The sequence below is a fragment of the Nerophis ophidion genome, linkage group LG04, assembly GCF_033978795.1.
Source record: "Nerophis ophidion isolate RoL-2023_Sa linkage group LG04, RoL_Noph_v1.0, whole genome shotgun sequence".
In the NCBI taxonomy this organism is placed as follows: Eukaryota; Metazoa; Chordata; class Actinopteri; order Syngnathiformes; family Syngnathidae; genus Nerophis; species Nerophis ophidion.
This window is the reverse complement of record NC_084614.1, coordinates 16176660-16200619: the sequence shown is the minus strand read 5'-3', so window position 1 is coordinate 16200619 and position 23960 is coordinate 16176660. Positions and strand designations below refer to the sequence as shown.

General features: G+C 42.1%; 1 protein-coding gene across 24 annotated transcripts in view; it reads right to left on the bottom strand.

Moving 5' to 3' along the window:
• macf1a (microtubule actin crosslinking factor 1a) overlaps nucleotides 1-23960 on the bottom strand; it is a 441796-nt gene that overhangs the window by 142464 nt on the left and 275372 nt on the right. For all 24 annotated transcript variants that reach the window (XM_061897243.1, XM_061897250.1, XM_061897255.1 and 21 more), the window contains 13 exons: nucleotides 22379-22528; nucleotides 22054-22287; nucleotides 15375-15530; nucleotides 15126-15299; nucleotides 14886-15053; nucleotides 13464-13655; nucleotides 8669-8842; nucleotides 8474-8597; nucleotides 8205-8404; nucleotides 7822-8139; nucleotides 7583-7749; nucleotides 2797-2953; nucleotides 2599-2710 (listed from right to left, as the gene is read on the bottom strand). In XM_061897243.1, coding sequence (XP_061753227.1) covers nucleotides 2599-2710; nucleotides 2797-2953; nucleotides 7583-7749; nucleotides 7822-8139; nucleotides 8205-8404; nucleotides 8474-8597; nucleotides 8669-8842; nucleotides 13464-13655; nucleotides 14886-15053; nucleotides 15126-15299; nucleotides 15375-15530; nucleotides 22054-22287; nucleotides 22379-22528 — 2326 coding nt within the window. The remainder of the gene's footprint in view (nucleotides 1-2598; nucleotides 2711-2796; nucleotides 2954-7582; nucleotides 7750-7821; nucleotides 8140-8204; nucleotides 8405-8473; nucleotides 8598-8668; nucleotides 8843-13463; nucleotides 13656-14885; nucleotides 15054-15125; nucleotides 15300-15374; nucleotides 15531-22053; nucleotides 22288-22378; nucleotides 22529-23960) is intronic.

Below are 23960 nucleotides of genomic sequence, written 5' to 3'. Positions count from 1 at the left end.
GACAAACACATTCAGGAGAACATCCTCACAGTAACATAACAATTACCCAGAATCCCATGCATCCATGACTCTTCCAGGCTATATTATACACCCCCGCGCCCCCAACCCCGCCCACCTCAACCGACGCACGGAGGAGGGGTTGGAGGGGGTGGGGTTTGGGGGGTGCTTTGGTGCTAGCGGGGTGTATAATATAGCCTGGAAGAGTCATAGCATTACTAGGTATTACAGAGGTTTTGCGGCACATCATGTTGCAGGTCATCAAAACTGCCAGGGTGCTAATGTAATGAGATTGTGAATACACGGTCACATGTCCACTAGGGGTAGGCGATATATCCTGTACTCGATATATTTGTCTCTGTGGGATATAGAAAATGACTATATCGTGATATTCAAGCATATGTTCTAAGGCAGTTCCTTTTAGCTGCGGGCATTACACTACATGCGTTTCTCCCTCTTTCTTGTCTCTCCTTCTCACAGAGACATAAACAAGCGCACCTTCTTACATACGTCACGTTTGCAACGTCACACGCCCTCCCCGAGCAGAGAGGTAGCAGCATGGGTAACATTAGCTATGATGATAACGATGCGTTGCAAATGGTAATACGAGAGAAAGAAGGTGCGAATCTGGTAACAAATGGAGGAAGAATTAATTCCCAAGAAAAACAGCTCAGGGTGAATCGTCTGGCGGTGGTTTAGCTTCAAGCGGGAATATGTCGAACAATTATGCGGCAAAAGCGTTGCTACAAAAAGTAGCAGCACTGCTAATTTGTAGCATCATTTGAAAAGTCACCCGCTAGAGAATGAAGAGTGTTGAAACTGCATGTCAACATCTCCAGCCGGTGCCACACTGTATGAAAAAAAAATTCAACAACAGAAGGAGATGTCCTCTGCAGGAACCTACCACAGAACGAAGGACATATACTATTTGATTTCCTATTATGCAGCTCATTTTTATTTGACACTTATTGAAATATTTTGTGTGACATCATGCACAAAAGTGCACTTTATTTGTTTTTAACTATTGTAGTGGCTTTCTGTACAAAAAGTGCACTTTAATTTAGTGTTGTTTCGATATGTCATCTTAGTGACATCATGCACAAAAGTGCACTCATAGCTACTCTTAAAATGTCTCCAACATCTTGCACTTTTCTGTTTTCTGGAAATTACATGAATGTTTGTGCCACTGCTTAATAAATGTTTAATAAACACAGTTGTGGTACGTTGACTTAGTTGTGATTTCTCCCTCTGAGTGAAAGTTTAAAATAAGCATATATTAATGCAGTATGAAGAAGAATGTTTTAAAGTACCGTATTTTTCGGACTATAAGTCGCAGTCTCCTCCACAGTCCAGCGGCCAAAACCCCCCCAAAAAAACCCCCAAAAATAAAAAATGTTATAGTTTGGCCAAGTGTCACCCCCCGGCCAAACTACAAAAAAAAAACGCGACTTATAGTCCGAAAAATACGGTAGACACATAGAATCATCATACTGCTGTGATTATATGCATCAAGTGTTCATTCAAAGCTAAGGCAAAATATGGAGATAAATATTGTGGCCTAAAAATATAAAGTTATTAATAAAAGGCGGTATCGCCCAGCCTTAATGTCCACTTTATCATCCTTTTGCTCTATTCACCACGGCACTTTTATTTTATTAGCCTTGCACATAGTGGTTATTTCAGTACGAGTTTTTATTTATTTATTTTAATCGTAGAATTATTTTGTTTACATTGAACAAAGAGAACACAGTCCAAATTAAACTCCTTGTGTGTTAAACATTCCTGGCTAATGAAGCTGATTCTAAGAAAAAGATGACATTTTGTAAATAATAACTTATTTATAAATCAAAACACAAAGCTGACACCAAGTTTTGATGAATATTGTCTGTTTATTGCAGTACTTTTTTTTAAATCAATGCGGCCTCGCATACATTTGGACGCCCCTGAGTTATCAGCATTATATTTTCAGCTTTTCATTCATTAAATTACTGTATTTTCCGGGGTATAGGTCGCACCTGCCGAAAATGCATAATAAAGAAGGAAAAAAAACATATATAAGTGGCATTTTTGGGGGAAATTTATTTGATAAAACTCAACACCAAGAATAGACATTTGAAAGGCAATTTAAAATAAATAAAGAATAGTGAACAACAGGCTGAATAAGTGTACGTTATATGAGGCATAAATAACCAACTGAGAAGGTGCCTGGTATGTTAACCTAACATATTATGGTAAGAGTCATTCAAATAACTAACACATAGAACATGCTATATGTTTACCAAACAATCTGTCACTCCTAATCCATAAATCCCATGAAATCTTATATGTCGAGTCTCTTGCGTGAATGAGCATTTTTGATATTTTACGGTAATGTGTTAATAATTTCACACATAAGTCCCTCCTGAGTATAAGTCGCACCCCCGGCCAAACTATGAAAAAAAAGTGCGACTTGTAGTCCGAAAAATGCGGTAAGTTTTTCCTTTTTTTTCTTATATTTTTACTGATTTTCTGACGGATCGGTTGTGTAAAAACAAAACTCGAGCTGCAGGCCGCACTTTGGACACCCCTGCTCTAAAGTAAGACATAAAAGACTTGTCTTACCAGTTTTGCTCTGCGGTGCCGTGATCTCAATGACCTTGGCCTCCAGCTCCGTGCCGTTTTTATTCAGCTCCTGGACCCTGCCTCCCTGCGACTCCCACTCGTTCAGCAAGTCCTGAAGGCACCATCGCAGTCCCATTAAAAAACACAGTCCCAAAAGGTAGCGAGACTCCCAGCACGGCGTGTGTTTTGCGGACCCACCTGGAGCTGCTGCACTCTCCTCTGCAGCGCCTCCGTGTTGACGCTCACCTCCTTTGAAGGAAGCTGCTCCTGCGCTGCCTGAAGCCACCTGAGGAGGGAGCAAGAGAGGCCGCGGAAGTGGAGCAGCTGCTGCTCGCATGCCACGATGGCGGCCAGTCTGCAACAAAGAGTTATTGCCAATTGGTTAGCATGGAGGAAACACTGATTTTATATCTTAGTGGTATCTTTATCATCAAGTAATGTAAGCATGTAACAAATTCACTCACTCGTCTCTTTAGCCAATAGCTCACAGGTGGATTGGTGATGTTCAAATTCATGCGATGCTGTGGCTTGTTACCATAGCAACCGCATTGGAAAATGCAATTTTTGCAAATGTCGGAAGTGGGGTGTGCTCTGAAAGTGTTTTGGACTTTCATAAACGATGAAATCTCCATCAGTCAGCCAAAGTCTATCAGTATTGTTTGCCTCAATCAAGAAATAACCTTTCTTGACATGGAGGAAGAATTAATTCCCCAGCACGGGGTGCATCGTCTGGCGGTGGTTTGGCTTCAAGCGGGAATATGTCGAACAATTATGCGCACCTTCTTACATACGTCACGTGTGCAACGTCACACGCCCTCCCCGAGCAGAGAGGTAGCAGCATGGGTAACATTAGCTGTGATGCTAACGATGCGTTGTGAATGGTAATACGAGAGAAAGAAGGCGCGAATCTGGTAACAAATGGAGGAAGAATTAATTCCCAAGAAAAACAGCTCAGGGTGAATCGTCTGGCAGTGGTTTAGCTTCAAGCGGGAATATGTCAAACAATTATGCGAAAAAAGCGTTGCTACAAAAAGTAGCAGCACTGCTCATTTGTAGCATCATTTGAAAAGTCACCCGCTAGAGAATGAAGAGTGCTTGAAACTGCATTTCAACATCTCCGAAGGAACTATCAACACTGTATGAAAAAAACCCAACAACAACAGAAGGAGATAACGTCCGCAGGAACCTACCACATAGCGAAGGACATAAACTACTTGATTTCCTATCATGCAGCTCATTTTTATTTGACAGTTTTAAAAATATCTTGTGTGACATCATGCACAAAAGTGCACTTTATTTGTTTTAAACTATTGCAGTGGCGTTCTGTACAAAAAGTGCACTTTAATTTAGTGTTGTTTTGATATGTCATCTTAGTGACATCATGCACAAAAGTGCACTCCTAGCTTGTTTTAAAATGTTTCTGACAATCTTGTACTTTCTGTTTTGGAAAGGATATAAATGTTTGTGCCACTGCTTAATAATTGTTAAATACAGTTTTGCTATATTGACTTAGTTGGGATTTCCCTCTCTGCATGAAAGTTTAAAATGAGCATATATTAATGCAGTATGAAGAAGAATGTTTTAAAGTAGACACATAGAATCATCATACTGTTGTGATTATATGCATCAAGTGTTCATTCAAGGCTAAGGCAAAATATCACAATATATTTCAATATTTTTACAACCACGTTTTCTTGTCAAATTAAAGGCAAAATGATGCACAAGGCAATTTAAAGTGCATAGCGTACAAGATTGCCATTAGGGAAAGCTGTTTTTTTACGATTTTGGTGACGACTCAATCCCACTGGTTCGGATAAAATCCAACAGTGCCATGTTAAGGTAGCTGGGTTGACTTCGGCACTTGACAATCACTCCAACAGCACTGAGAGCAGACCCAGTTAGCATCTAGGTCAAGGGTAGGGAACCTATGGCTCTACAGCCAGATGTGGCTCTTTTGATGACTGCATCTGGCTCTCAGATAAATCTTAACTGACATTGCTTAACACGATAAGTGATTAATAATTACACTGGTAATCACAGTATCAAAAATAACGTTCAAAATATAAAACATTCTCATGCATTTTAATCCATCCATCCAGTTTCTACCGCACCTGTTCAAGAAGTCCCATTAATGGTAAGAAGTATTTTATTTAATGTTGGTTAGCTTCACCTGTTCAAGAAGTCCCATTAATGGTAAGAAGTATTTTATTTAATGTTGGTTAGCTTTAGAATAACAATGTTATTGAAAAAAAATAAGAGACTTATTATACTCTAAAAATGTTGTTCTTAATTAAAAATGCACACATTTAGTTGTATTCAGTCTTAAAAAATATATGGCTCTCACGGAAGTAATTTTTAAAATATTTGGCTTGTACGGCTCTCTCAGCCAAAAAGGTTCCGGAACCCTGCTCTAGGTAATGTTGGAATTCTCGATGCCAACAAAGGAATAACAATTTAAAAAAAATGCTCCATTGCAAGGCTCTCCTTTTCTGAAAATGTGCTAACTTGATGCCAATTTATATTTGACAATCAGAGCATTGACATGCTACTGATTAGCATTAGCGATTTTACAACAACACCTTCAAATTTGTTCATGAAAACTGCTACTAAGATGCAAGTTACAATCCAACAGCAAATGTGCAATTAAGTACAATACTTACAAGTATTAACACTTTGTAGGGCGCAACAGACAGTAAAGCCTGAATTGACCCACAGAGGGTCCCCTAGGGGTTCGGTGGAACCTCTGCCGCGGAGGTCAAGACACACCCGACTCATCGCGTAAATAAAAACTTCTCCCTATTGGCGTATTATAGACACCCTCAAAAAATGTTCCCTCTAATTTTCCATCTGATTTGCAGGTGTGTAGTTTGTTGTGAATTCATGCACTGTGTTGGTTTTGTTCTTTGAACAAGGTGACGTTCATGCACGGTTCATTTTGTGCACCAGTAAAAAAAACATAACTTTGTCTTGAATATGAAAAACATTTTTATTTTTCACTAAAGAAGGGTTCGGTGAATGCGGATAATAAAACTGGTGGGGTTTGGTACCTCCAACAAGGTTAAGAATCACCGCACTATACACACAATAAACTACACACAACTGCCACCTACTGGCTTAGACTTGCAACTGCAACTTTGTGTCATATTTGCAAATGGTAAATGGCAATAGGTTGTACTTGTATAGCGCTTTTCTACCTTCAAGGTACTCAAAGCGCTTTGAAACTATTTGCACATTTACCCATTCACACACACACACATTCACACACTGATGGCGGGGGCTGCCATGCAAGGCGCTAACCAGATCCCATCAGGAGCAAGGGTGAAGTGTCTTGCTCAAGGACACAACGGACATGACTAGGTTGATAGAAGGTGGGGATCGAACCAGGAACCCTCAGGTTGCCGACACGGCCCCTCTACCAACCGTGCCACGCCGTCCCCAAATGAGACTCAGAAATGCGATAATGAGAGAAAACACAACAACTGCACAGCAGTTACCGGTATTATAATCAGCTCATTTTCAAATGTTGCAATCAAAAATGTATCTTTTTATCATGAACAATTAATAATTCAGGCCATTTTAAAGGATAGAGAAGCTATTTCTATTGGGCACTGTATTTTATTTTTTAGCTACTTCGTCTTATTAAGTACAACCTGTCATTCTTGCTGAAAAGATTTGAATTACAATGAGTTTTTAACTGAAACAAAGGCCTACTGAAATGAGATTTTTTTTTATTTAAACGGGGATAGCAGGTCCATTCTATGTGTCATACTTGATCATTTCGCGATATTGCCATATTTTTGCTGAAAGGATTTAGTAGAGAACATTGACGATAAAGTTCGCAACTTTTGGTCGCTAATAAAAAAGCCTTGCCTTTACTGTAAGTAGCAGACGATGTGGGCGTGACGTCACGGGTTGTAGAGCTCCTCACATCCTCACATTGTTTATAATCATAGCCACCAGCAGCGAGAGCTATTCGGACAGAGAAAGCGACAATTTCCCCATTAATTTGAGCAAGGATGAAAGATTCGCGGATGAGGAAATTTAGAGTGAAGAACTAGAAGAAAAAAAAAGGCGATTGCAGTGAGAGCGATTCAGTTTTTAGACACATTTACTAGGATATTTCTGGGAAATCCCTTATCTGCCTATTGTGCTGCTACTGTTTTAGTGAGTTAAATAGTACCTGATAAGTCGGAGGGGTGTGGCCACGGGTGTGTTGACGGGTGTGTTGAGGGAAGTGTTGAGGGAAGTCACGAAGCTGCAGCAGGACAGAAGCTCCGCTGATCTCCGGTAAGAGGCGACTTATTACCACAACTTTCTCACCCAAAACTGCCGGTTGACATGTAGTCGGGATCTATGTTCGCTTGACCGCTCTGATCCATAGTAAAGCTTCACCTCCAGGAATTTTAAACAAAGAAACACCGTGTTTGTGTGGCTAAAATCTAAAAGCTTCCCACCTCCATCTTTCTACATTGACTTCTCCAATATTAATTGAACACAGATGTCCAAAATACTGTGTAATTGCGCGATGAAAACAGACGACTTTTAGCCGTAAGTGGTGCCGGGCTAATATGTACCCTCCAACCAATAACGTCACAAACACGCGTCATCATTACGTGACGTTTTCAACAGGAAACTCAGCGGGAAATTTAAAATTGTAACTTAGTAAACTAAAAAGGCCGTATTGGCATGTGTTGCAATGTTAATATTTCATCATTGATATATAAACTATCAGACTGTGTGGTCGGTAATAGTGGGTTTCAGCAGGCCTTTAAAAAAATAAATATATAATTTGTAAACACACACAAAACTACTAAAAATTGGTACCGCTTAGTACCGTTATTGATTCCTAGGTACCGGGAATCAGCACCGCATTGGTTTAAATGTGAACGGGACCTATCGCCATAGCAACAGGCGCCCTGAGCTTGCAAATGTGAGTAAAAATTTGTTTTTCCAGAGTGAAATATCTCCATCAAGACGTGTTCACCTTTGGTTTACGTTGTCGTCCAGCTGCTTGAAGTCCTCGGTGACTCCTTTGACGTGATCGACTAAACTTTGTGTAGGACCCAAAACTTGTGACGTGCTGAGTTCTTCGCCCAAATTGCAGAAGGACTTGAGCTGTATGGCCTCCTGTTGGAGCTCCGACTTCACTTCCTGTGGAAAAAAACATCCGTTAGTCCAAACAATTGTGGGGCTTTCAAGTCTTTGCTGTGCACTTGTGCAGACCTCCACAGTCTGCCTGTAATCCTCCACGCTGCGATCGGGCTGATCCGCCGGACTAAGAGCCTTCATTCGGCTCTGGGTGAAGACCCGCAGGTCTGCCCCCAGTCGCTCGTAGCTCTCCAGCCTCGGCAGCAGGGTCTTAAGCTCCGCCTCCCTCTGCGCTTGGCTGGTCTGGGCCGCGGCGAACCTCTGGGTCAGCTCGTCCAGTGATCCTTGCAGGCCCGAGGCTGTGGAGGCGTCGGGGCTCTGGAGGAGCTTGGAGACTGAATCCCGTGTCGCCTCAATGCTGCCTTGCCTCGAGAGCAGCTCTTGACGAAGTTTCTGGTTAGGGAAAGCAAAGGTTTGGATTTGTCCTGGAGAAGTTCCACACAGACGGTTCCTCCTACCTGGTTCTGTGTCAGGGCGTCTTGAAGAGCCTGCGCTGTGGGCTCAACCGGCCCCGGGTTGAGGACCAGCGTGTCCAGCCAGCTGAGCAGAGCCTTCAAGCCCTCCTGCACGCTGACCGACTGGGCCACAGCCGTCTGCAGCTGCTCGGCCCGCTCGGACACGGACGCCGAGAGCGAGCAGAACCTCTTCTCCAAACCATCTGAGAGGAAGCGGTCCAAATACATGACAGGAGCAGAGGTTCTGACTGTAGACGTGAAGCGGCGTTTACCAGCAGCACACAGGATGTCCACAGCCTTCAGCGAGGGTGACTCATCAGTGCTGACCAGAACCCTTCCCGCTCTTTTCACCTTTTCCAACTGGACCGACCGCTCGGCCAGCTCATCCTGCAGCAGCTGAGCACAGAACACACGCTAGAGCGAGCAAATCCAACCGATCGCTTTCATTGTTTGTTTTGCTTTGAAACCTGGACTTGTCTGAGGGTGTTCTGCAGGTTTTGGGGGTCTGTGTCTCCACTGGGCTTGGCTATGCTTTGGTTCTGTTCCTGAGCGCTGAGCCAGGAGTGAAGAGAGACCACCTCGTCCTGGTACTGTTGATACCTCTCCAGAAGGCCGGACAGACGCCCGCCCAACTCTGAAGACTGCAAAGTCCCGTGAGAAGAACCTTAGTGCTTAATTTTCTGACGCATGCATAGTTAAAGTATCAATGATTGTCACACGCATAATAGATGTTGCAAAATTATTCTCTGCATTTGACCCATCACCCTTGATCACCCGCAGGGAGGTGAGGGGAGCAGCGGTGCCGCGCCTGGGAATCATTTTTGGTGATTTAACCCCCAATTCCAACCCTTAATGCTGAATGCCAAGCAGGGAGGTAACAGGTCCCATTGTCATAGTCTTTGGTATGACTCGGCCGGGGTTTGAACTCACAACCTACCGATCTCATGGCGGACCCTCTAACCACTAGGCCACAGAGTAGGTCCGTTAGATTGGTACTTTGGGTTTAAGCCAGGGGTCTGAGACCTGCAGCCATTCTTGTGGCTCCCTGGAGCTTTTTCAAAAATGTATGAAAATAGAAAAAGATGGGGGGAAAAATATTTTTGTTCTATTAGGGCAGTGGATCTCAACCTTTTTTCAGTGATGTACCCCTTGTGAACCTTTTTTTAATTCAAGTACCCCCTAATCCATGGGTGTCAAACTCTGGCTCGTGGGTCAAATTTGGCCCGCCGTGTGATTTCATTTGGCCCTTGAGGCAATATCAAATTAACATTAGAGCTGGCCCGCCGCTGTAACACCGCATTCACCACTAATACTCATACTCGTTAACCCTCCCCATTTTCCCGGGAGACTCCCGAAGTTCAGTGCCCCTCCCGAATTTCTCCCGATTTCCACCTGGACAATAATATTGGGGGCGGGCCGTAAAAGCACTGCCTTTGGCGTTCTCTACATGTCGCCACGTCCGCTTTTCCTCCATACAAACAGCGTACCGGCCCACTCACATAATATATGCGGCCCATACACACACACAAGTGTATGCAATGCATACTTGGTCAACAGCCATACAGGTCACACTGAGGGTGGCCGTATAAACAACTTTAACTGTTACAAATATACGCCACAGAGTGAACCCACAGCAAACAAGAATGACAAAGACATTTCGGGAGAACATCTGCACCGTAACACAACATAAACACAACCGAACAAATACCCAGAAACCCTTGCATCACTAACTCTTCCGGGACGCTACAATATACACCCCCGCTACCACCAAACCGCGCCCAAACTCAAACCCGGCGCCGAAAAGAGGCATTCAATTTGTATTTTTATTTGATTTGATATGCCATATTTTTTAATTATTATTTCAAACTCGATTTTGCATGTCACTATAAAGTTATATAAGCTTTGCTTGGTCAATAGTCAATGCAAAACTTGTTTGGGTCCCTATTAAAGGATTAATTTGTTCAACCTCGGCCCGCGGCTTCGTTCAGTTTTTGAGTTTGACACCCCTGCCCTAATCAGAGCAAAGCATTTTTGGTTGAAAAAAAGAGATGAAGTAAAATACAGCGCTATATCATCAGTTTCTGATTTATTAAATTGTATAACAGTGCAAAATATTGCTCATTTGTAGTGGTCTTTCTTGAACTATTTTGAAAAAAGATATTAGAATAACTAAATACTTGAAAAATTAACAAGTGATTCAATTATAAATAAAGATGTCTAGACATAGAAGTAATCATCAACTTAAAGTGCGCTCTTTGGGGATTGTAATAGAGATCCATTTGGATTCATGAACTTAATTCTAAACATTTCTTCACAAAAAAATACATCTTTAACATCAATATTCATGGAACATGTCCACAAAAAATCTAGCTGTCAACACCGAATATTGCATTGTTGTTTTTCTTTTCACAGTTTATGAACTTACATTCATATTTTGTTGAAGTATTATTCAATAAATATATTTATAAAGGATTTTTGAATTGTTGCTATTTTTAGAATATTTTTAAAAAATCTCACGTACCCCTTGGCATACCTTCAAGTACCCCCAGGGGTACGCATACCCCCATTTGAGAACCACTGTATTAGGGCAGGGGTGCCCACACTTTTTCTGCAGGCGAGCTACTTTTCAATTGACCAAGTCGAGGGGATCTTCATCATTCCTATATATCATTTTTATGTTTTTATTTATAAAATATATGTTTTTGTTAACAGATTAAAGTTGTTTAATGATAATGCAATGATGTTTAACACATACAGATTACTTTCTTTCATAAAGACCAGAATATACATAAGTCAGAGCAGTGGTCCCCAACCTTTTTGGAGCTGTGGACCGGTCAACGCTTGATGATTTGTCCCGCGGTCCGACGGGTGGGGATGGAGTTGATTATGAGGTGGAGAGGGGTGTTGGGGGGGGAAGAGGTTCTTTTTTTTTTGGGTCATGAAAAAGGGAGTTTTTTTGGGTTGGTGCACTAATTGTACGTGTATATTGTGTTTTTTATGTTGATTTAATAAAAATAATTAAAAAAAAAAAATAATAAAAAAATTCATCAAAAAATTTTCGGCGTCCCGGCCCGGCGGTTGGCGACCACTGAGTTAGAGTATTACCTGATTCTGACAACTTGCATTGATAGAATACAGAAGGATGTGCGGACAACGTCGGCATTTTCAAATGGAGGAGAAAAAAAGTCCTCCTTTCTGTCCAATACCACATGAAAGTGGTTGGTTTTTGGCAACTCATTTGTCCAACTTCCATACTCGTTTTTATAGACATTACAAGAAATACATTAGCTTGTGCACGCCAGCTTTCTGAGACTCTTATTTTGTTAGCGCAGGCAGGATGAAACAGCGCTTTTATTGTGAAGATAAGAACTGTGCAGTTTGTCTTTAGAGTTTTGACGGCAGGTACGGCGCCAATGTGCTGAAATAAAAAGTGTTTCTCGCCTTCCTGTCTATCACTTTTTCTTAATAATGAGCTCGCAGAAGCCACTGTCATCTCACAAGACCCTCAGGTGTCGTGAATGTCAATCAAGTGACGCTTTATTGAAGATTGCTGATCGCTAATTTTTAGGTCGATTTTGGCGATCGACTAACAGACCCTCCGCGATCGACCGGTAGCTCGTGATCGACGTAATGGTCACCCCTGTATTAGGGTTTCTGTAGGAGGAGAACATGACACAAACCTCCCTAATTATTAGAAATCCCAAATCATGTTTGTATCAAACATGATTCTCTGATGAGACTATTTGGCGAGCACCGTTTTGTCCTACTAATTTTGGGGGTCCTTGAACTCACTGTAGTTTGTTAACATGTATAACTTTATTCACTGATGCCAGAGAAAGACATATATTATGCCATTCATTTTTTGTCTCATTTTGTCCACCAAACCTTTTATACTGCGTTAATGCTCAAAGGTGAGCTTTGTTGGTGTTATTGAATTGTGTGGAGTCCTTATCAAACATATGTGGTCATTGCATGACTGCAAGATAATCGATGCCAACATGCTATTTAGGTAAGCTGTATTTACATATTACATCATTATGCCTCATTTGTAAGTATAATTGAGGTCATTTAATATCCTTTACTTTTATCTTTTTTGTATATAATTTAGTTTTGCATGTCTCATGATACGTTTTCTGTTCGTAATATTGGGTGCATTTCAGATAATTGTTTGTGTGCCACGTTGTTCCAGACCACAGCAAACTTTATTCAGCTTTCCAAAGATTGTAATAAATCTATTAAAAGAAAAGAGGCTGCCGATTCCTTTAACTTGGACACACACCTCTATAGACCTTTGGCCATTCTGAGCCAGTCATTTCCAGGAGTTATCTCACCTTCTGAGATGAGATGGATGAGAGTATTTGACGAGCACCGTTTTGTCCTATTAATTTTGGCGGTCCTCGAACTCACTGTAGTTTGTTAACATGTATAACTTTATTCAATGATGCCAGAGAAATACATATTTTATGCCACTCATTTTTTGTCTCATTTTGTCCACCAAACCTTATATACTGTGTTAATGCTCAAAGGTGAGCTTTGTTGGCGTAATTGAATTGTGTGTAGTGCTTATCAAGCATATTTGCTCATTGCATGACTGCAAAATAATCGATGCTAACATGATATTTAGGTTAGCTGTATTTACATATTACATCATTATGCCTCATTTGTAGGTGTATTTGAGGTCATTTAATATCCTTTACTTTTATCTTCTTTGTATATAATTTAACTTTGCATGTCTCGTGATACAATTTCTGTTTGTAATATTGGGTGTATTTCAGAAATTTTTTGGGTGTGCCATGTTGTTCCAGACCACAGCAAACCTTATCCAGCTTTCCAAAAATTTGAATAAATCTATCAAAAGAAAACAGGCTTCCAGTTCCTTTAACTTGAACACACACCTCTATAGACCTTTGGCCATTCTGAGCCACTCATTTCCAGGAGTTATCTCACCTTCTGCGTAGCCTCTGATGTACTCATGGTTTCTAATGTTGTAAAAATGTGTAGAATAAATATATACAATTTCAACATTTCTGTCAACAAAGATTTGCTTCAGCCTGCGACACATTGTCATTTTGATAGTAGGCTATTATAGGTAATATAGACACTTACGTCATGTGTTGCCTTCACTATAAGACTTACAGTATATACGGCTTTTCATTTTTTGCGGCTCCAGACAGATTTGTTTTTTGTATTTTTGGTCCCATGTGGCTCTTTCAGCGTTTTGGGTTGCCGACCCCTGCGTTAAGCAAAGCATGCAGCGCTCACCTTGGTGTGAAGAGACGTGTATCTGTGGTTGGCGTCCTGCAGCTTGTCGGATACCAGCTGCTTGGTGCTCTCTATAGCCGGGTCGGAACCGCCCGCCTGCTCCAGAGCTCCCTGAACCGAGTCCAAGACCTTCTGACCCGAGATGGAGACGAAGCGCAGGTCTGCCTTGTGGCAAATGACGTCGTCGGCCAGCTGGGAATGCAAATAGTTGGGGTCACGTATTTGTAGATTTGTTGGAGATGTGTGAAGGTTGGAAAAGAGGTTCTATTTTTACACATAAGCTAACAGCAACACAGTTTCTCGAGGATTCTGCATTGAGCAATAGGTTGGGCGGACCCTTTTTTTTTTTTTTGATAAATAACTTCATTATATGTTGTGTGGTTAAAAACTTGACACAATAAATCAGACCTGGGCAATTATTTTGACTCGGGGGCCAAATTTAGAGAAAAAAATGTGTCTGGGGGCTGGTATAACTATTTTAAGGAACACTAATACAAAACCTCACAATAATGCCTGATTGAATGCTAAAAACTTTAAGACAGACCGCCTTAAAAAACATAATGGAATTTTAAAAAATTCTATGAATGATAAAACACTGAATATTGACAACACATGAACGTCACACCCCCGTTCAGTCGACATGTTTTACAATGAAGTGAAACGCAACAAAAATGCAACAAATAGTGAAACATTATCGCAAAGGGTACAAAATAAGCCCACTTAAAATCTGATGCATCTGATATTTGATGAATTTTCCCCAGGGATCAATTAAGTACTTTCTATTCTATTATAGTCTATTGCAGTGGTTCTTAACCTTTTTTCAGTGATGTACCCCCTGTGAACATTTTTTTAATTCAAGTACAAAAAGTTATATTTTGGTTTCGTCTGACCACATGACATTCTCCCAATCCTCTGCTGTGTCATCCATGTATCCATTTTGGTATAAACTCAACTCGTCGTGTTTGGAGGAAGAAGAATACTGAGTTGCATCCCAAGAACACCATACCTACTGTGAAGCATGGGGGTGGAAACATCATGCTTTGGGGCTGTTTTTCTGCTAAGGGGACAGGACGATTGATCCGTGTTAAGGAAAGAATGAATGGGGCCATGTATCGTGAGATTTTGAGCCAAAACCTCCTTCCATCAGTGAGAGCTTTGAATGGTTGACCAAATACTTATTTTCCACCATAATTTACAAAAAAAATCTTTAAAATTCCTACAATGTGAATTCCTGGATTTTTTTTTCACATTCTGTCTCTCACAGTTGAAGTGTACCTATGATGAAAATGACAGACCTCTGTCATCGTTTTAAGTGGGAGAACTTGCACAATCGGTGGCTGACTAAATACTTTTTTGCCCCACTGTATGTGACCATGTTATGTTGCAAATAAGAGCAGTTTAGTTGCCGCCATTGAGGTGCACCTTTCTGTGCTCTTCCAGCCTGTTCTTCAGTTCCTGTGCGTCCGTCTCTCCTTCCCCCAGACAACGTAATTCCTGCTCGCTTTGTTCCAGCCAGTCGCCCAGACTTCCATGCTCCTGCAGGAACTTGGCCAGCTCGTCCTTGAGTGCCTCAGACCTCCTTAGTCGCTCCTACAAGAGGTGACACAATGAGGATGAAAGCTCCATCTGCGAATGCGGGACCGTGATGACAAGACAGCATGCCTGGCAGCTCTGCAGCTTGTCCTGGTGCTGAGCCTGCAGTTGGTCCAAAGTGGCCCGCAGACGTTGCTTCTCCTCGGGAGGCACCGTGGAATCGGGTTGGTCCAACAGAGAGCGGGCCGACTGGGCGACGCGCAGGAGCTGGGCCTGTTGAGACTGGAGACGCTGAAGCTCGGCCTGTGTGAGAGAGATGGTCAAAGACTGACGCTCATAAAAGATGTGGGAGGTGAGCGAGCAGGAGAAGACGCTGACCTGCAGCGCCTCCTTGTGGGACGTGACGGAGGAGTCCGGCTGTGAAGTGGACAGGTCAGTGACGTCTTGAGCCGCTTGGTTAGCAGAGGACTGAAGGTCTTTTAGCAGAGTGTCCATTTGGACTTGGGTCTCCTGCAGCTCCTCGAGGGCTTTGGCCTAAAGAAGAACCATTCAAACATAAAAGCAGATATTTCTAAATAATTATAGAATATTAATCTGACTGCGACAATGCTGACACGACATCACTAAAGGCCTACTGAAACCCACTACTACCGACCACGCAGTCTGATAGTTTATATATCAATGATGAAATATTAACATTGCAACACATGCCAATACGGCCGGTTTAGTTTACTAAATTACAATTTTAAATTTCCCGCGGAGTTTCTTGTTGAAAACGTCGCGGAATGATGACGCGTACACGTGAAGTCTCGGGTTGGACATATTAGCCCAGCACCACACACAGCTAAAAGTCGTCTCTTTTCATCGCATAATTACACAGTAATTTGGACATCTGTGTTGCTGAATCTTTTGCAATTTGTTCAATTAATAATGGAGACTATAAAGAAGAATGCTGTTGGTGGAAAGCGGTGGATTGCAGCTGCCTTTAGCAACCGAAACACAGCCAGTGTTTCTTTGTTGTGAAGCTTTAACACAGAGCGGTCAAGCGAACATGTTTCTCTACGTCAACCAGAAAGTTTTTGGATGGGAAAATTGTGATATCAAGTCGGCTCTTACCGGACATTTCAGTGGGTTATGCGACCTCATCCAGCAGCTAAAAAAGGCAGCTGTGATCTTTGCTCCTCCATTGGCTTCTCTGAGAGACACTGGCGTTCACCGCAGCCCTCCGACTTTCAGGTATGACTTTACAATCTCACTAAAACACTATTAAAACAATAAGCAGATAAAGGATCTTCCAGAATTATCCTAATAAATGTGTCTAATTACATCTGAAACGGTCCCACTGCCACCGCCTGGAGCCGTCGCCTTTTCTTTTCTTTTTTTGGGCGGCATAGCTCGGTTGGTAGAGTGGCCGTGCCAGCAACTCGAGGGGTTGCAGGTTCGATTCCCGCTTCCGCCATCCTAGTCACTGCCGTTGTGTCCTTGGGCAAGACGCTTTACCCACCTGCTCCCAGTGCCACCCACACTGGTTTAAATGTAACTTAGATATTGGGTTTCACTATGTAAAGCGCTTTGAGTCACTCGAGAAAAGCGCTATATAAATATAATTCACTTCACTTTTTTTGTGCTTCACTCTAACTTTCCTCATCCATGAATCTATCATCCTCGCTCAAATTGATGGGGAAATTGTCGCTTTCTCGGTCCGAATAGCTCTTGCTGCTGAAGGCTATGATTATAAGCAATATGAGGATGTGAGGAGTCCTACAACCCGTGACGTCACGCGCACATCGTCTGCTACTTCCGGTACAGGCAAGGCTTTTTTATGAGCGACCAAAAGTTGTGAACTTTATCGTGGATGATCTCTACTAAATCCTTTCAGCAAAAATATGGCAATATCACGAAATGATCAAGTATGACACATAGAATGGACGTGCTATCCCCGTTTAAATAAGAAAATCTCATTTCAGTAGGCCTTGGTTAGTATTCAAGTCACGAAATGTAAGTGAAGTGAAGGGAATTATATTTATATAGCACTTTTCTCTAGTGACTCAAAGCACTTTACGTAGTGAAACCCAATATTTAAGGTACATATTTAAACCAGTGTGGGTGGCACTGGGAGCAGGTGGGTAAAGTGTCTTGCCCTAGGACACAACAGCAGTGACTAGGATGCCAGAAGCGGGGATCGAACCTGCAACGCTCAAGTTGCTGGCACGGCCACTCAACCAACAGAGATATACCGCCCCGTATAGTGGAGTATTGTTGCTGCTTTTTGAATGGTTATCTGTCAGATTTTACGGGCGGAATAGTGGAGCTCCCATTGGCTCCACTGTAAGCAAACTTTCATATAGATTTATTTCATATTTTAAATGCATTTTAAAAAATCCATCAGTCATGTCTTTCATAATGATTGTGAACGTATCTATTGCCTACCATCCCAGGCCTACAATTGTATTACATCCAATGTAATGCTTTTTAATGCCATTTAAGGCCTTCATTTCCTCTAAATCCATTTAAAAGTGTTTTAATGTTTTTACTGATCCGCAGAAACCCTCTTGTCAGACAGAGGGGATCAGCGACAAGTCATTAATCTGCACTGGCCGATCACATACCTTTTCACAAAAATCGTCTGATTCCGATCGATCGGAACATCCCTACATACTTGCCAACCTTGAGACTTCCCAATTCGGGAGATGGCGCCGGGTTGAGGTGGGCAGGGTTTGGTGGTAGCAGGGGTGTATATTGTAGCGTCCCGGAAGAGTTAGTGCTGCAAGCGATTCTGGGTATTTGTTCTGTTGTGTTTACGTTGTGTTACAGAGCGGATGTTTTCCCAAAATGTGTTTTTCATTCTTGTTTGGTGTGGGTTCACATGTGTTGGGCATATTTGTAACAGTATTAAAGTTGTTTATACGGCCACCCTTAGTGTGACCTGTATGGCTGTTGACCAAGTATGCATTGCATTCACTTATGTGTGTGTGAAAAGCTGCATATATTATGTGCATACTTGCCAACCTTGAGACTTCCAAATTCTGTAGAGGGTGGGGGGGCGGGGTTTTGGGTGGTAGCGGGGGTGTATATTGCAGCGTCCTGGAAGAGTTAGTGCTGGGTATTTGTTCTGTTGTGTTATGGTGCGGATGTTCTCCCGAACTGTGTTTGTCATTCTTGTTTGGTGTGGGTTCACAGTGTAGCGCATATTTTTAACAGTGGTAAAGTTGTTTATATGGCCACCCTCAGCGTGATCTGTATGGCTGTTGACCAAGTATGCCTTGCATTCACTAATGTATGTTTAAAAGCCGTTTATATTATGTGGCTAGGCCGGCAAGCTGATTGTATGGAGGAAATTTTGAAGCTAAACTGAGCGCAGAACCCATCACTCCAACTAGCCTGTGTCTGGCCTGTGTGTGCATGACGCGCCACCTTCCGGCGTTCAAAACAAACGTGATAATTCTTCATTCATTTATAATAACGCAAAAACATTTTTTATATGTTAATCACATGTTTTAAAGTAATAGTAGAGTAGAAAAACAAGTTGACTTTTTAAGCTTAATTGTGTTTCATTGTATACATCAAACAATATCCAATTGTGTTGGGGGACGGGGTTAGGTGGTAGAGGGGGTGTATATTGTAGCGTCCTGGAAGAGTTAGTGCTGCAAGGGATTCCGGTTGTTTATTCTGTTGTGTTTATGTTGTGTTACGGTGCGGATGTTCTCCCGAAATGTGTTTGTCATTCTTGTTTGGTGTGGGTTCACAGTGTGGCGCATATTTGTAACAGTGTTAATGTTGTTTATACGGCCACCCTCAGTGTGACCTGTATGGCTGTTTACCAAGTATGCCTTGCATTCACTAATGTATGTTTAAAAACCGCTTATATTATGTGGCTAGGCCGGCAAGCTGATTGTATGGAGGAAATTTTGAAGCTAAACTGAGCGCAGAACCCATCACTCCAACTAGCCTGTGTCTGGCCTGTGTGTGCATGACGCGCCACCTTCCGGCGTTCAAAACAAACGTGATAATTCTTCATTCATTTATAATAACGCAAAAACATTTTTTATATGTTAATCACATGTTTTAAAGTAATAGTAGAGTAGAAAAACAAGTTGACTTTTTAAGCTTAATTGTGTTTCATTGTATACATCAAACAATATCCAATTGTGTTGGGGGACGGGGTTAGGTGGTAGAGGGGGTGTATATTGTAGCGTCCTGGAAGAGTTAGTGCTGCAAGGGATTCCGGTTGTTTATTCTGTTGTGTTTATGTTGTGTTACAGTGCGGATGTTCTCCCGAAATGTGTTTGTCATTCTTGTTTGGTGTGGGTTCACAGTGTGGCGCATATTTGTAACAGTGTTAATGTTGTTTATACGGCCACCCTCAGTGTGACCTGTATGGCTGTTTACCAAGTATGCCTTGCATTCACTAATGTATGTTTAAAGGCCGCTTATATTATGTGGCTAGGCCGGCAAGCTGATTGTATGGAGGAAATTTTGAAGCTAAACTGAGCGCAGAACCCATCACTCCAACTAGTCTGTGTCTGGCCTGTGTGTGCATGACGCGCCACCTTCCGGCGTTCAAAACAAACGTGATAATTCTTCATTCATTTATAATAACGCAAAAACATTTTTTATATGTTAATCACATGTTTTAAAGTAATAGTAGAGTAGAAAAACAAGTTGACTTTTTAAGCTTAATTGTGTTTCATTGTATACATCAAACAATATCCAATTGTGTTGGGGGACGGGGTTAGGTGGTAGAGGGGGTGTATATTGTAGCGTCCTGGAAGAGTTAGTGCTGCAAGGGATTCCGGTTGTTTATTCTGTTGTGGTTATGTTGTGTTACAGTGCGGATGTTCTCCCGAAATGTGTTTGTCATTCTTGTTTGGTGTGGGTTCACAGTGTGGCGCATATTTGTAACAGTGTTAATGTTGTTTATACGGCCACCCTCAGTGTGACCTGTATGGCTGTTTACCAAGTATGCCTTGCATTCACTAATGTATGTTTAAAGGCCGCTTATATTATGTGGCTAGGCCGGCAAGCTGATTGTATGGAGGAAATTTTGAAGCTAAACTGAGCGCAGAACCCATCACTCCAACTAGCCTGTGTCTGGCCTGTGTGTGCATGACGCGCCACCTTCCGGCGTTCAAAACAAACGTGATTATTCTTCATTCATTTATAATAACGCAAAAACATTTTTTATATGTTAATCACATGTTTTAAAGTAATAGTAGAGTAGAAAAACAAGTTGACTTTTTAAGCTTAATTGTGTTTCATTGTATACATCAAACAATATCCAATTGTGTTGGGGGACGGGGTTAGGTGGTAGAGGGGGTGTATATTGTAGCGTCCTGGAAGAGTTAGTGCTGCAAGGGATTCCGGTTGTTTATTCTGTTGTGTTTATGTTGTGTTACGGTGCGGATGTTCTCCCGAAATGTGTTTGTCATTCTTGTTTGGTGTGGGTTCACAGTGTGGCGCATATTTGTAACAGTGTTAATGTTGTTTATACCGCCACCCTCAGTGTGACCTGTATGGCTGTTTACCAAGTATGCCTTGCATTCACTAATGTATGTTTAAAAAACGCTTATATTATGTGGCTAGGCCGGCAAGCTGATTGTATGGAGGAAATTTTGAAGCTAAACTGAGCGCAGAACCCATCACTCCAACTAGCCTGTGTCTGGCCTGTGTGTGCATGACGCGCCACCTTCCGGCGTTCAAAACAAACGTGATAATTCTTCATTCATTTATAATAACGCAAAAACCTTTTTTATATGTTAATCACATGTTTTAAAGTAATAGTAGAGTAGAAAAACAAGTTGACTTTTTAAGCTTAATTGTGTTTCATTGTATACATCAAACAATATCCAATTGTGTTGGGGGACGGGGTTAGGTGGTAGAGGGGGTGTATATTGTAGCGTCCTGGAAGAGTTAGTGCTGCAAGGGATTCCGGTTGTTTATTCTGTTGTGTTTATGTTGTGTTACAGTGCGGATGTTCTCCCGAAATGTGTTTGTCATTCTTGTTTGGTGTGGGTTCACAGTGTGGCGCATATTTGTAACAGTGTTAATGTTGTTTATACGGCCACCCTCAGTGTGACCTGTATGGCTGTTTACCAAGTATGCCTTGCATTCAGTAATGTATGTTTAAAAAACGCTTATATTATGTGGCTAGGCCGGCAAGCTGATTGTATGGAGGAAATTTTGAAGCTAAACTGAGCGCAGAACCCATCACTCCAACTAGCCTGTGTCTGGCCTGTGTGTGCATGACGCGCCACCTTCCGGCGTTCAAAACAAACGTGATTATTCTTCATCCAGTTATAATAACGCCCCCAAAAAATTGTATATGTTAATCACATGTGGTAAAGTAGTAGTAGAGTGGAAGAACAAGTTGACTTTGTAAGCTTAATTGTGTTTCATTGTATCCATCAAACAATATCCAATTGTATTGGGAAGCGGGGTGTTGAGGTGGGTGAGGTTGGGGGGGTTGTACATTGTAGCGTCCCTGAAGAGTTAGTGCTGCAAGGGGCTCTGGCTATTTGTTCTGTTGTGTTTATATTGTGTTACGGTGCGGCTGTTCTCCCGAAATGTGTTTGTCATTCTTGTTTGGTGTGGGTTCAGTGTGGCGGATTTTTGTAACAGTGTTAAAGTTGTTTTATATGGCCACCCTCAGAGTGACCTGTATGGCTGTTGACCAAGTATGACTTGCATTCACTTATATGTGTGTGAAAGCCTCATGTATTATGTGACTGGGTCGGCACGCTGTTTGTATGGTGGAAAAGCGTGCCAATATTGTTGGCCGGGTGGAAATTGGGAGAAATTCGGGAGAATGGTTGCCCTGGGAGATATTCGGGAGGGGCACTGAAATTCGGGAGTCTCTTGGGAAAATCGAGAGGGTTGGCAAGTATGAATCCCTAAAGAGTACTTTTGTTTCTAAATACAAAAGGATTACATTATTTCAAGGGACAGCTGGCAATCATAGTTCCACTGCAAAGCAACAGATGGCGCTATAATCGCTGAACATGAGAGCATGTGTGTATGATTTTAACATGTGCCTTCAGGTGTGGATATGTCCTCTCACCCTCTGTGTGTTCTGCTGTACAGTCGCATCGATGGCCGTGTCCAGCTGCGACACCGACGTGTTAGCAGAGTCCATGAGCGTGCCGTAATGCTCCTTCATGCGCGCTAGCGCCACCTGCAGCTTCTCTCTCTCCTCCGGGCTCAAAGTGTCCCCTCGCTCGGCCAGGAAGTCCTCCGTGCAGCGGATGGCTTCGGCAACGTCTTCGGCTCTCTTCTGGAGGTCCTTCTGCACTTCCTGGAGAGAAAGACATACACGGTATTACGGCATAGGGTCGATGAAACATCCCAAAAAATATATAAAAAGAGTAATTGTGAGGATTTCCCACCTTTAACTTCTTCTGCTTCTCCCGCAGGACGTTCATGTCATCTGATTTCGCTCCTGCTTTCTGATTGGCCAGAATGCCGGCAGCTCCAGCCAACCACATGGAGAGGCCTTCCAGTTTCTGCGAACATTCTGCTTTCTGCTGCTGGACCACCTGAGGAGATTTAGAAGGTGCACAAAGCCAAACAGGGACAAGATGTTATTCCAATATCATATTATATACAAATAACGATGATCCAGTTTGCCAGGATTAGAGTATATTGTGTCCAGATGCACACAAACACACGTTTGACACATTCATCAAGCAAATATAAATCACACAAAAGATAAATACAGACAAACATCTTTATTTAGTGTCTGTTTTCCGCCTGTCCGACCCAAGAGGGGAAGCGGGACAGGCGGAAAAGCAGTCAGGAAGCGGTTACCGCGGCGACACAAGCGATTCCCTTCCGTGGCAATCTGGAAGAGCAAGGCAAACACGTTAATAAACACACGTGTTACAGAAACATGCGTGTGACGTGAGAGTGAGTGAGCAACAATGAATGAGAGCGGATCAAGCTTCAAGTGAGAATTTTTGGTGTATTTTCTTCATTTTTTTTCTTCACCTGCCTATATTTGTTTGTGCTTCCAGGCTTTGTATCGCCTCATTTCCGGTGCCAGGCAGAGCAACGAGGCAGACTGGTAGCCATTTCTATTGGTAGTGCTGTTCAAAACGGCGGCGGCAGTAGGAAGACGGCAGTAGTATCTGCTTCAACATTGTCTCCTTACTACTGCGAGGGCCAGTCTTTATCGTCTTTACCTAAATATTTGATTTTTGCTCCCTGACTAGCTATGGATGGGTGTCGTTTAACATTTGAACTGCTACGTTACCAAATCCCGGTACCTGGGAATCAATACCTTTACTTAACAGTAATAATTTTTGGTACGAGTTATTAAATGCTAAATGTTTGATTAATAAAATCCTATTTTTTAATGCAACTTTTAACTGTAGCTGATTATGATAACTGTGCTGTCCAGTTGTTACACTTCCAAGACATTAGATGGCAATACCGTAAAGGCCATCTATCGTACGTTGTTTAACTAGGAAGTAGCTTTATCTAGGAAGCTGAATGTGTTATGTTGCGCCCTACAAAGTGTTTATACTGTAAGTATTGTGCTTATGACCCACCATCTGTAGTTTTTATTACTAAATTTGGAGGTGTTGAAATTGCCTTGTAAAATCGCTAATGGTAATAGCCTATCTATAGCAAATCCAATGGAAATTAGCTTCAAGCTAACGCACTTTTGGAAGATTGGAGCCTTTACGTCAGAGTGTTTTCTGGTAATTAACCTGATTTGTTGGTGTTGAAAATATAACATATTACTTAAACCAGTGGCCCCCAAACTACGGCTCGCCAGCGTCCAAAATCCAGCCCATGGGAAGTCCCAAGTAAAAAAAAAAAAGTTATTTAATTTAATTTTTATTTTTTTGTATCTGTCCTTTCTAATCCATTTTACTCTTGTTACTCTCGTTTTGGATACTTTTGACCAGCGCCACAATTATCTGGTCATGATCCAAGAACTCTTGACATGTTAACATATACTTA